The sequence below is a fragment of the Sus scrofa genome, chromosome 4, assembly GCF_000003025.6.
Source record: "Sus scrofa isolate TJ Tabasco breed Duroc chromosome 4, Sscrofa11.1, whole genome shotgun sequence".
Taxonomy (NCBI): Eukaryota; Metazoa; Chordata; class Mammalia; order Artiodactyla; family Suidae; genus Sus; species Sus scrofa.
The window spans coordinates 111063021-111077215 of NC_010446.5; the positions used below are offsets into that span (position 1 = coordinate 111063021).

General features: G+C 40.7%; 1 protein-coding gene across 5 annotated transcripts in view; it reads left to right on the forward strand.

Annotated features, from left to right (window-relative positions):
• WDR47 (WD repeat domain 47) overlaps positions 1-13904 on the forward strand; it is a 70587-nt gene extending 56683 nt beyond the window's left edge. For 3 of the 5 annotated variants that reach the window (XM_001926649.7, XM_021090094.1, XM_021090093.1), the window contains 5 exons: positions 3646-3815; positions 4354-4524; positions 5444-5575; positions 10346-10564; positions 12554-13904. In XM_001926649.7, the coding sequence (XP_001926684.4) occupies positions 3646-3815; positions 4354-4524; positions 5444-5575; positions 10346-10564; positions 12554-12696 (835 nt within the window). In that variant the 3' untranslated portion in view covers positions 12697-13904. Of the gene's footprint in view, positions 1-3645; positions 3816-4347; positions 4525-5443; positions 5576-10345; positions 10565-12553 lie in introns of all 5 variants that reach the window. The other 2 variants (XM_005663599.3, XM_005663602.3) reach the window with 1 other exon arrangement.

A 14195-nucleotide genomic window follows, 5' to 3' on the forward strand; every position in this document is an offset into this window, starting at 1 on the left:
TTCAGTAGTGTTTAACTTTTATTTCCTTTTATTTTATTTATTTTTTAAAATCTTTTTAGGGCCGTACCCGCAGCATATGGAAGCTCCCAGACGAGGGTTCGAATTGGAGCTGTAGCTGCCAGCCTACGCCTCAGCCACAGCCATGTCAGATCTGAGCCTTGTCTTTGACCTACACCACAGCTCACAGCAACACCAGATCCTTAACCCACTGAGCGAGGCCAGGGATCGAACCCGCTTCCTCTTGGACACCAATTGGGTTTGTTATTGCTGAGCCACAATGGGAACTCCTCCTTTCCTTTTGTTAAGCTTTTACATTTTTATTTTCAATACTTAGGAAATATACATACAAATCATCAATTAACTTTATAAGTTGTCTTTTATAAAATGTTTTTGATTAGGCCATTGTTTACTCGGTAGTCTAGTTTTCTATATTTCTATGTTTTTTGTTAATATTCTCTTAATCTGAAAGATCTTTATAAACTAGTTAAATTACAAAATAATGCTATTTATAGACTTGGAGAACATTAAAAATGTTTTAATCTAATAGCTTCAAAGAAATGCTATGTTACACTAAGTGAAATTGCTCATATTTGACCATTTTGACCTCGAAAGATCCAGTTTTCATTTGGTGAACTAAACTATGATTTTATATTCTTGTTTTAACAGATTATGGGATTCGAAAATAAGGGATATATCTTTAAAGGCATTTGTTATCAGAAAGGGGCATATGATCGTCTCTACTAAGTGTAATTCTTTAAAGTTAACAAGAAAGCAAATACCACAGCTATAACTTCACAGAGAACTGAATTTGAACGCTTTACTCTTTGATTAGATACTCTTTTTGTCCATTTATTTTTTTTAAATTTTATTTTTTAAGGTTTTTTTTTTTTTTGGTCTTTTCTAGGGCCACGCCGGTGGCATATGGAAGTTCTCCGGCTAGGGGTCTAATTGGAGCTGTAGCCTCTGGCCTACACCAGAGCCACAGCAATGGGGGATCCGAGCCACATCTGTGACCTACTCCACAGCTCATGGCAACACCGGATCCTTAACCCTCTGAGCGAGGCCAGGGATCAAACCTGAAACCTCATGGTTCCTAGCCGGATTCTTTATCCTCTGAGCCACGATGGGAACTCCTATTTTTTAAATTTTTTAGAGTTGATTTATAATGTTGTGCCAATTTCTGCCGTACAGTAAAGTGACCCAGTCCTACAGATATGTGCATTCCCTTTCTTGTATTATCTTCCATCGTGGTCTATCCCAGCAGACTGGGTATAAGTTCCCTGTGCTATACAGTAGGACCTCATTGCTTACCCATTCTTTTTTTTTAAGATTTTTATTTTTCCTATTATAGTTGATTTCTGAGACCAGCTCAGCAGGTGAGGGCTTGAAGAACAGGTGCTATGAAACTTAAGAAAAAAGTTAACATAAAACAAGACACAGAGACATTTATCTTCATTAAAGGTGGGAAGGGGGGGCTCAAGGTCTCAGGGACCAAGAGCACTGCCTCAAGCAACCACACTGCTTTTATTGTGCTCTTTAGGATTATATCAAGTGTGGAGGGGGTTGTATGTGCAGGATATAATTCTTTTATTATTTTAATAAGTTCTTTTATTATTGTAAACGTCACATAGCTGGTAGATGGTTAAGCTTTTATTCTGACCTTTAGGCATTTAACAGTCATTAGCATTGAGGAAGCTTAGCGTTAGCTGTCTATGCATAGCATCTAGAGGATCATCTTTGTGCTTCTGCAAAGGGCATGCCTATCTGAGACAACACGTTGTGCCTAGGTTTGCACCTCGTTCTCCTTGCTGATGCATATTCTGCTAACAACCGCTCATAAACCTCCTGGGGGCCATGAGGTTCCTCTTTCTTTTATTTTAACTGGACGCATCAAGCTATGCAAACAGTGTGCCAATCTGTACAGGTCCCCTGCTTATCTTTTTGACTTTTCTAGGGCCACTCCTGTGGCATATGGAGGTTCCCAGGCTAGGGGTCTAATCGGAGCTGTAGCCACAGCCTACACCAGAGCCACAGCAACGCAGGATCCGAACCGGTCTGCTACCTACACCACAGCTCACGGCAACGTCAGATCGTTAACCCACTGAGCGAAGCGAGGGATCGAACCCGCAACCTCATGGTTCCTAGTCAGATTCGTTAACCACTGCGCCACGATGGGAACTCCAGGTCTTTGTTTTTAAGCTTAAGTCATTTACCCACACTGCAGCTGGACCACTGCTTCTCTGCTGCAGCCCCACAGACTCTTCCATGCTGCATGCTGCCTGGTACTCTCCCTCCTGTATATATATATATATTTTGTCTTTTCCAGGGCTGCACCCTCAGCATATGGAGGTTCCCAGGCTAGGAGTCCAATCAGAGCTATAGCCACAAGCCTATGCCAGAGCCACAGCAACTCGGGATCCGAGCCATGTCTGTGACCTACACCACAGCTCACTGCAACGCCAGATCCTTAACCCACTGATTGAGGCCAGGGATCGAACCCGCAACCTCATGGTTCCTAGTCAGATTCGTTAAGCACTGAGCCACGACGGAAACTCCTCTCCCTACTGTATTTTATCTTCGCTGAAGCAGTTCTCTTGCCTTCATCTTTTTCTGTAATAGTTCTCCCTGTCCCTTACAGCCTAGTACTTAATTCTGGACTAGACCAGAGCGTTTATACATGCTTTACTGTATGTGCGTAGACGTGAAACATCTACCTCTGCCAGATGCTAATTCAACTCACTGGACAGAGTGCTTGCTGCTTTTATTTTTTGTCTATTCTTTGGCTTCACCTGGCTCCAGGCAGTTGCTCATGTTATATGTTTGATAAACGTTTATTGAACATTTTGAGATTTTTCTTGTTTCCTGAGGTAAGACTGTGTTGCTATAAACTTCCCTCTTAAAACTGCTTTTGCTGAGTCCTGTTGGTTTTGGATCATCGTGTTTTCATTTTCATTTTTCTCTAGGAATTTTCAGAAATTTCCTCTGATTTCTTCAGTGATTCATTGGGAACATATTGTTTAGCCTCTATGTATGAACCTTTTGAATTTGGAAGCATTCTTAGCTCTTTTAAAAATTCTTTTGTGTTTCCGAGTTAAGATCCGTGAAAAATATATGAAATGAAGACTTTTAAAAAATATCTTGTTCCTGGAGTTCCCATTGTGGCGCAGCAGAAACTAATCAGACTAGCATCCATGAGGACACAGGTTCGCTCCCTGACCTCGCTCAGTGGGTTAAGGATCCAGCTTTGCCATGAGCTGTGGTGTAGGTCACAGATGTGGCTCGGATCTGGCATTGCTGTGGCTGTGGTGTAGGCTGGCAGCAACAGCTCCTATTCGACCCCTAGCCTAGGAATCTCCATGTGCTGCTAGTGCAGCCCTAAAGAGCAAAAAAAAAAAAAAATCCTGTGCCCAATGTGGTCTATAGTAAGAGTTAAGATTAATATAACAGTGGTTAACAATTTGACTTTTGGATTTTAAATAGTCTTTAAATGTATTCCTTCTAAGATATGGACTATTGTTATTAACATGTTGTCTGATACTCCTTTTGTTCCCTCCCTCAAGAGCAACCAACCATAATATAGAACATCACATTAATTACCTTTAGTAAGCAAGAAATTGAAATATTTCTTACAATTTTTCTTCTTAGTGCACACGACATCCCTAAGCAACCAGTGGTACGTTTTAAAAGGAATAAACATCACAAAGGATCCATCTACTGTGTGGCCTGGAGTCCTTGTGGACAGTTACTAGCGACAGGATCAAATGACAAATACGTCAAAGTGCTGCCTTTCAATGCAGAGACTTGTAATGCAACAGGTAGGGGCCGAGTATGGAAGCAGTAGCTTGCCAGTGTGTTCTTTGTTTCCCAGTGTGTGTATCTCTGATACAGCTCTGTATTGTTTTTAGTAAAATCCAAGAATATAGCTCTAAGAACTTTTTTTTTACAAATTGCTTGCTTGCATTCGTGAGGCATTGTTCTTTTTTATTAAGTGCTTACAAGTGGTCAGGTGGTGTCTAATCCTCAGAAAATTATGGTTATCAGAAGACTTAACTTTTAGCTTCCACAGTTGTATTAGTGAATCTTTTCCAAGGAGTACCTGTTTTCTCTTTCATTTTCTTTTGGGGTAAAAGCCAAGAATGTTTCAGTGCTGATGATAACTGAGTCAGTATTTTGATTTCTTGAAAGTTTTTATTCAGTAAAATGAAATTGCTTGTTCTGTCAACCCCAAAATGAAAATATAAACCATACCTTTCTACCATTACTCTTGGTCAGTTTTGGAGGCAGTTTAGCAATCTCAAGTTAGCACAGTAAGTTGAGCAGCGTCTTTTTTTAAAATTCTTATTGCTGTTTCAGGACCAGATCTGGAATTTAGTATGCATGATGGGACGATTAGAGACTTGGCATTTATGGAAGGCCCAGAAAGTGGTGGAGCTATTCTGATAAGTGCCGGAGCAGGGGACTGTAACATTTATACAACTGACTGTCAAAGAGGACAGGGCCTTCACGCTCTGAGTGGACATACCGGTATGTGCGATCAGTCTCAGGTGCTGCCCTTCTTTTTGGTCATCCTGTGCTTTCCCCAGCTCTGCATTTTCATACTTGCATCAAAAAGGATTTCTTTAGGACAGGAAATTTTTATTTCGAAAATCTAAATTGTGAACTTTGGATAACAGCACAGTGATGATAGCTAACAATTTCCTATGTGCTGATAAATCCTTTACTTCTACACCTAATTCCTTAATTTAATCCTCACAACAACCTTTTGAGGCCATAAATTCTATTCTCCATCTTATACATGAAAAAAAGCAAAGCCTGAAAAGGCCAAATGACTAGCCCATTACCTTACTGCTAAACATCCGGAACTGATGTATGACTCTAAGTCTCTCCTTCTCAAAGCTGGTGATCTGATCCCATAGTCCTGTCCTTCCTCTGTGGAAGATTTGCTATAATTTTCCAATGATGATATTTTCAGTATTACGATGTCCTAAAATATTGACTTGCCAAAAAGATTGTTTGTATAGTGTAGTTTTGATGTTCGTTCTACTGAACTTTAATTTTTTTTTAATTGCCAGTATATTTGATATATGTGGAAAATCTCTACCACACAATATTTGAATAACTAGATTAAACATGCCCAACAATAAGGAGTACTTAGGAGTTCCTGTCGTAGCTCAGCAGTAATGAACCCAACTGGTATCCATGAGGACACGGGTTCAATCCCTGGCCTTGCTCAGTGGGTTAAGGATCCTGCATTGCTGTGGCTGTGGTGTAGCCGGCAGCTGTAGCTCTGATTTGACCCCTATCCTGGGAAATTTCATATGTCACAGGTGCTGCCCTAAAAAGACCAAAAAAAAAAAAAAAAAAAAAGAAAGAGGACTTAGCTTTGAATGTGTTACAGAAAAATACTTTTCACAGTAATAACTGAGCATATGATCTTTTATAGGGCATATTTTAGCACTTTATACTTGGAGTGGCTGGATGATTGCATCTGGTTCCCAAGATAAGACTGTTAGGTTCTGGGATCTTCGAGTACCAAGCTGTGTTCGTGTTGTTGGCACAACATTCCATGGAACTGGTAGGTTTTTCTGGAATCTAAATAAATTTTTTTGAGCAAGAAACTTTATAAATTGCACCTGCTGCTTCACCCCTACAATACATGTTAAAAAAAATAGACACTGTAATTCAACTATAATGGAAAAAATAAAAATCATAAAAAAGCAAAAAACAAAAAATTAGAAACAATGTAAAACAAATTTTATTGATTACTTTAAATCTTACAAAATGCTTTCATCTGCTGCTTTATTTTTAAAAATAATACTCAATTGGAGTTCCCATTGTGGCTCAGCAGGACCCAGTGTTGTTCCCTGTGAGGGTATGAGTTCAATCCCTGGCCTTGCTCAGCAGGTTAAGGATCCAGTGTTACCACACGCTGTAGCGCAGGTCATGGATGCAGCTCTAATCCAGTGTTGCTATGGCTCTGGTGTAGGCTGGCAGCTGCAGCTCTGATTCGATCCCTGGCCCAAGAAGAAGAAAAATATTCGGCTGAGGAAACTGAGGCCCAGGGAGATGAAGTGTGATGTACTAATTATTCTGTTAGCAGTGTCATCTTAGAACTCAGACCTTTAAAAAACATTTTTTAAAATGCATGCTTAAGGCCAAAATTGAGGTTGAGCAAAAGGGTATAAACCATTTTCTTTCCAGTCTGTTTCCTGGTGTCTTTCCTCAAGGAACCAGTTTTTAATTTATTCTTCTAGAAATATTCTATAAGTATGTATAGTTTGCTAGTTTTCATTTGCTTAGTTTCTATACACTTAGCATGAATTTATCTCCAAACTCTCCCCTAGTTGTCTAAATTATTTTCAGCCTCTTTCTCTCCCTTTCACAGACTTCAGTTTTTGGTTCTCTCTCTCTTGCAACATTAATGTCTCCTCCTCTAGTGAATCTCTTTCTGTAACATATATTTACAAAAATTTTACAGAATTGGCCACATCTCAAACTTCCTGTTAACCTCCTTATTCCCCTTCCCCACTCTCACCCTAATTTCTTGCTCCCTTTCTTACCCAGATAACTAAAAAGCCTTGCCCACCTATGCTGTTGCCCATTTCCTCACCCCTAGTCTTGAACTATTCCTTCATCCCAGGGATCCAACCTGCTTCTCCTGCTGTGACCACTCTCCCAAGAGCTGCCTTTTACAGGATCACCAGCAGTCTTCAGGTTGTCACATCGCTTCTGAATCCTCAGTTCCCTTGAGATCCTGGTGGCATGCAAGTCAACCTCTTCGTCTTTTCTTTTGAACTTTCAACTCCTCTTTTTCCTTTTTGGATAACTATTCCTTTGCTGGCTCTTCCTCTTCCACTCAACCTCTAAATTTTGGCATTCCCTGGAGCACAAGATTTTGTTTCCTTTCTTTCTCTAGAGGAGTACTGGCTTTGAGTATAACTCATATGCTGACAGACCTTCAGTTTTTTTCTGTAGCCCATTCCTCTTCTGTGTGCCAGGCTCATATTTCTTTTTCTTTTTTCTTTTGGCCATGCCCACAGCATGCAGAAGTTCCAGGGCCTGGAATTGAACCCACACCACAGCAGTGACCTGAGCCACAGCATTGACAACGCCAGATCCTAACCTGCTGAGCTACCAGAGAACTCCCCCAGGCTCTTGTGTCTGACTCACCTACTTGACCTCTGCTTTTGGAGATCTTACAGAATATCTTCAACTTAACATGTCTTTAATAAGTTGCTGGAGTTCCCGTCGTAGCGCAGTGGTTGACGAATCCGACTAGGAACCATGAGGTTTCGGGTTCGGTCCCTGCCCTTGCTCAGTGGGTTAACGATCTGGCGTTGCCATGAGCTGTGGTGTAGGTTGCAGATGTGGCTCGGATCCCGCGTTGCTGTGGCTCTGGCGTAGGCCAGTAGCTACAGCTCCGATTAGACCCCTAGCCTGGGAACCTCCATATGCCGCGGGAGCGGCCCAAAGAAATAGCAAAAAAAGACAAAAAAATAAAAATAAAAATAAGTTGTTGAATCATGACCTCTTCCATCAAACAAAACTGCCCCAGATCTCTTCACCTAAGTGGTGCCACTTACCCACTGTTCATGCCGGAAACCCTAAGTCTCCCTGGATCCTTCTCTCCTTTCTTCCATACACAATCTACATGAAAATCCTATTGTTTTAGCCCTCAGAATCTGTCTAAAATCCAGTTACTACTTTTTGTCTATTGTGACCACTCTAGGATAAACCACCACCCCCTCTCAACCCAGCCACTCAAGAGCTTTCTACTCTATCTGCACTTCCACTTTGCCCCCTCAGTCTGTGGTCACACGGTAGCCAGTGAACATTACACCTTGCTTACAGCACTTGGTGACTCCTTATTGCTCTCAGGTTAAAGCGCACACTCTGCACCAGGGCCTGTGAGGGCCTGCAGTCTGGCCTCGTGTGCCCTTCCAGTCTCAATTCAGATCATTCGCTTCTTTCCTTTCAGTGGCCGGAATGTGCCAAACTCTTCCCACTTCCAGTGAATTCATGTTACTTCTTTGACCTGAACTGTTCTTCCACTTGTCTTCTCCTGGTCAGATCCTTCTGATGTTTAGGTCTTAGCTACTAGCACCTTGCCAGAAAGGTCTTCTTGGCTTTCATTGGGACCTTACCACTATTTTCTGTCTTTGAACTCCATTTATTTCCTTCACACCTCTCATCACTATTTAAAATTATATATTTTTTGATTTTTGGTTTCCAGTAGATTTTTAAGTTTCACAAAGGCAGCAGTCATATCTTTTATTTCTCAGAGTAGATTTGGCACCTACCATAGTGTCTAGCCCAAGGAAGTAGTGATTTAATAACTTTGTTGAATAAATGAACCTGGGTTTCTGCTGGCACCATAAACTTTGCACTTATAAAGCTAACTCATTGTATTTCCCTTGAAAAACAGCTCTTCCCATTTCTCTGTTTTTAATAATGGTCCTCTCATTTCCTCATGTACCTAGATTTGAAATCTAAGACTCATATTTTTACTTTTTTTTGCCCCTATCCAGGCAGTTAATTGCCGAGACTATAGAATCTTTATTCAGTTTTGTAACCTGAAATCTGCCTATGTGTCATCATTTAGGCCCTTATTCTCTCATTATTCTTTTATTCTGTCTTGTCTTCCAGTGGTTTCCCTTCTGTTATCTGTCCAATTAATTTTTTTTTCTTTTTATGGCCGCGCTTGTGTCACATGGAAGTTCCTAGGCCAGGGGTCGAGCCGGATCTGAGCCACAATCTGAGACCTACACTACAGCTTTTGGCAGCACTAGATCCTCGCCCACTGAGTGGACACCATGTTGGGTTTTTAACCTGCTGAGCCACAACGGGAACTCCAAGAACTCCTCATCTTAATTTGACACACATTTCACGTAGAATAATCTTCCCAAAGTATTCCTTGGGTCATGTAATTCTCTTGCTTAGAAACCTGCAGTGATGTTGCACTGTGTACAGGAACAAGCTCGTATGCTGAGTTTGGCTCTCAAAATGCTTGGTGGTTTGGCCCTAATCAGCCTTTGTCTCAGCTACAAGCTTCTTTTTATGTTGACTTGTTAAATCAGGTAACTCCAGGCCAGACTAAGCTATTTATCCTTAAACATTTTTATCCTTTTCCTTTAAACATGTTCTTGTGTTAATTCTTCCTGATAGCCCTCTTCGTTTCTCTTATCAAAAATTCAAGCAAAGATTATATTCAGTTACATCGTATGTAATACATATAAACACATGAAATTCTCTTTTACTTATGCTGTTTACTGTCCTTCAGGATCTAACTTGTGTCCCTTTTTTCTTTGAGGTCTTCCCAGGCCACTTTGGTCCAGAGCAGTCTTCTTCAACCATATTTTCATTATTGCTTCTCCAAAGATAAAAACAAAATTAATTTTTTTCCTAACAAGAAAAATTACATACTAAGGAATAAGATGTTTGTTGGGTAGGGCTGAGCTTTGAAGGGTTATAAACCATTGTTAATGTTGAGGCTTTTTTGTCCCCTGATAACCATTTTTCAACCCTTTGGAGGCATTATTTCATGGCCTAGTTAAGGGTCCAGCCTGTGGACTCGGCTTAATAATAAGTCTGTTCATTTCCTGTTGGCAGTTAATCATTGTTGCTTGGAGACGTTTCCTACACTGTGCACTAAAACATATTTTGTTATTTAATTTTTTGTTCCCCCAGCTAGACTCAGGGCTTGGTGTGGGAGAATTTCTGGACACTTACCCAGCAGTGAAAAACTGCATTAGGGGAGTTCCCGTCATGCCGCAGTGGTTAATGAATCCTACTAGGAACCATGAGGTTGCGGGTTCGGTCCCTGCCCTTGCTCAGTGGGTTAACGATCCGGCGTTGCCATGAGCTGTGGTGTAGGTTGCAGACGCGGCTCGGATCCCACGTTGCTGTGGCTCTGGCGTAGGCCGGTGGCTACAGCTCCGATTCAACCCCTAGCCTGGGAACCTCCATATGCCACGGGAGCGGCCCAAGAAATAGCAACAACAACAACAACAAAAGACAAAAGACAAAAAAAAAAAACAAAAAACAAAAAACTGCATTAGGAAAAAATGGCTTATCCATTGCACTATAGGTTATGCTGCTCCAGTGGCTTCTCCCAAATCACCAAAAAAAAAAAAAAAAAAAAAGCTTTCTCATTCTACAGAATTTTGCTTCATCTCCTGCCTAGATGCAGATATTTATAGGTTGACTGTTAATTTGAATTTTCCATAATTGAACGGTACTGATAAGTTGAAATCTTCAGTGTATGGTTCAGAGAACATAATTAGCTATTGCATTTTAGCTCTGTTGGTTTTTCCATATTGAAATGTTCATTCCTCCTGCTATACAGGCAGTGCAGTGGCATCTGTCGCTGTAGATCCCAGTGGCCGTCTCTTAGCCACAGGACAGGAAGATTCTAGCTGCATGTTGTATGACATAAGAGGAGGAAGAATGGTACAGAGTTACCACCCTCATTCCAGTGATGTTCGCTCTGTTCGATTCTCTCCCGGAGCTCACTACCTGCTAACAGGATCCTATGATATGAAAATAAAGGTGACAGACCTACAAGGTGATGGAAATTGACCTCTTTCCTTTTTTTTTTCAGTCTCTCCTCTTCTGTTTGGGATCTTTCTTTTATGTTAATCTGGTGGGATAGACTATATAACATTTTCAGCTTTTAGTTTTACAGTATTTACTGAGCAAATTGCTGGTAATGTATTGAGATAAATTGTAGCAAATTATTAAAATGAGTGAGTTGCCTCATTTTTATTGTTAAAAAGTTTTTAAAATATTTTCCAGAATCAACATTTATTATACTGCATCATTCTGAGTTCAACGATGGTAAATGTTTATGTATGTACATATTCCTATATGCTCCTGCTTAAATACTTAGTGTATAATCTGTATATCTTCGCTGTCTAGCTTTGTTTTTAAACGTTTATTAAGCAGATATTTATTGTGTACCAACTGGGAACAGAGATGAATGACAAGTAACTTTCTTTCTGAAGGAGCATACATTTTAAAGGTCAATAAAAAGCAAACCAATAAACAAGGTAGTTTTAGGTATTGGCAAGTGCTGTTAAAAAACATTAACAAGGTAGGAGAAAGTGACGGGATGGGAAGGGAAGGCTGTGCTAGATGGGCTAGAGCACGTCTCACCTGGGACCTGCACAGAGACCTGAATGATGAGAACAACAAGCCGTGCCAGGAGCCTAGGAGTGGACCGCAGTAAGGGTCAAGGTGCTGAGGCAGGAATGGGTTTGGCTTGCTCATGAAACTGCAGGAAGCCAGAGTGGCTGGGACTTAGTGAACCAAGGGAGAGAGAGACAGGAGAACAAATCAGAAGCAGGGTTTTGTAAGCATTTTATTTTATTTATGTATTTATTTATTTTATAAATCATTTTTTTTAATTTGGTCATATAGAATCATAGGTCACTGTGGATAATACTTTTTTCTTTTTTTGGTCTTTTCTAGGGCCACACCCGCGGCCTATGGAGGCTCCCAGGCTAGGGGTCCAATCAGAGCTGTAGCTGCCAGCCTACATCACAGCCACAGCAACTTGGGATCTGAGTCGCGTCTGCAGCCTACACCACAGCTCACGGCAACGCCAGATCCTGACCCACTGAGCAAGGCCAGGGATCGAACCTGCAACCTTATGGTTCCTAGTCGGGTTCGTTAACCACTGCGCCACGATGGGAACTCCTGTAGGCATTTTAAAAAAAGCATACCTTCAAGAGATTTAAAGTGGAGTGATATGGGCTGAAATTAAAAAAAATAATTTTGAGTTATAGGGAGCATGCATTATAAGTATAAATAGTGAGGAGGCAGTTAGACCAATTCAGGTGAGAGATGATGGTAGCTTAGACTGGAGTTGTAGAGGAGGAGGTGTAAGAAGTGACTAAGCTAGGGATGTATTTTAATTTGCTGGATTAAATTCGGGGAGTGAAGGAAAAAAGAATCAGTGCTGATACCTAGGTTTTTGGCACGAGGTAGCAGACGGTGCCATTAATTGAGATGAAGGTAGGTAGGAAGAGAGAGTTTTAGGCAAGACAATCAAGTTGGTAGCCAACTTGTTCAACTGGTTTTGTCAACTGGTTATCTTCAACTGTCAGATAGCTATTTGTAAACTAGTCTGGAGCTCAGGTGAGTAGTCAAGGTTGGGGATGAAATGTGTGTGACTCCTAAGTAAATGCATGGCTTCAGAGACGTGGCACTAGGAAGTAAAGTATAACAGGAACTAGAAATGTGAAGGGGTTGACGAAACTTGAAGTCAGGAAGAGGAGGACCACCTGCAAAGGAGGCTGAGGTGTAGTTGTGCTGAAGTCACGGAGAATCCGGGGAGATCTTCAAGCAGAGAACGGCAGCTGTGTCGAATGTTGCTGTGTTAGGTGTTACCAGATACTGCTGACATAATTAGGTCTTCATTAATTTAAACAGTCGTAACTTTTAAATTTACTGTATTAATGTAGTTGAGGCTTTTTTATACTATCATGTCCTAAAGTAAGGAAAGCTGTGCATATTTCCTGTTGTAAATCAGTACCTCTCTTCTTTACTTCAGGAGACCTCACTAAACAGCTTCCCATCATGGTGGTGGGGGAGCACAAGGACAAAGTGATTCAGTGCAGATGGCACACCCAGGATCTTTCCTTCCTGTCCTCCTCTGCAGACAGAACTGTAACCCTCTGGACTTACAATGGATAGAGTACAGCCAATGTCAGTCTAGGCAGTGAAAGCACAGAGACTTAACACTCCTGAGTTGTGACCATAACGAATTTGAGGACTGACCTGGAACGTGGCTTAGCACGAGGAGGCCCCTTGTTACCATGTACCCTTTGCATAGGAGCTGTTGGGTGGTGGTATTCTGCAGTGCTTTCAGTCTTCCACGTGAGCTCGTGCTGCTGTGACTTGCTGTGTGTAGTCTTGTTGCCAGAGTCTGGGGAAGAGCTCTCATTGTCATTGTGCCCTCTAAGTCAAGGTGGACGTGCTCTTCACGGTTTAGTATTAAATGCATTCCTTGGTCTTTGCCTAAGTAACAGTTTTATATACACATGGAAACTGAAGTATACTTTAAGCATATTATTACATGTAACACAACCAAGTTCTACACAGATTAAACATAGGTATTCAGAAATTACTTTTGTTTTTCTCACGATCCCATGATATTGCATCACTTGTCAGCTAGAGGTCAGAATTTTATGTCTCTCCAGAGTGACACTGTTGTTTTAACTAAGGATCATTATGGAGTTTAAAATGGATGGAAAACTGCTTCTTAGTTCATTAGGTGGTTATAGGCCTTTTTTTTTTTTTCCCCTTAAACCCAGGGATATAATTACTATTTTGTCACATGGTTTTATTTCATGCTTAAAAGGTAAATGTGTTTGCTTCAGAAACTTGTTAATTTCAATTTTTTGAATGCAACAAGATACCTCCCTTCTAAACTGTACTGTAGGCAGAACAGCAGCGTTATGTGATGCAACACCTGATGGTACAGTAAATTTACCGGCTAGCATTCTTTTCCTCTTAAAAATTAAAAACTTTGCCATAGACTATAGCATGGCTTGAAATGCTATGTCTGCATGATAATTTAAAATGGGAAATTTAAACTTTGCACTCCAAAAGCTTATTTGGATTTTTTTCTTGCACTGTTTTGTGTAATGCAAAAGAATGATTTTACTTCTATGGCATTGTAGATCCTAACATTTATGTATCTTTATTTTCATATTGTACAGTAATTTTACTTTAAATTATTAAATAGGCTATTTTATTTATTTCAAATGCAGTTGAGTTGGTTAATTATTGAACTGTCTGTGCACTGTATGTAGCATTTTTAATCTATTGTATACAAGTGGAAAGGGTGTTAGAAGTGTATCTGTGCTCTTATCTCAATAAAGACCTCTTGACACCTAAAACTGTTCCTGTTCCTTGGTGTTTGTGGTTTCCAGTTTAGAAAGTTGTTTTTTCCTTGCTTCTTTGGCAGTAGTATGGTCCAGTGGTAAACCCCACAATCAGTTTCTTAAGTTTCTTTTTTATTATTCTTTTTTTTTTGCTGCACTTGTGGCAGGTGGGAGTTCCTGGGCCAGGGATCAGATCCAAGCCGCAGCAGGGACAATACTGGATTCTTAACCCACTGAGTCACCAGGGAACTCCCTCCTAAGTTTCTTTGTAAATTTCTTCTAACTTACATTTTAACCCTTGGCAAC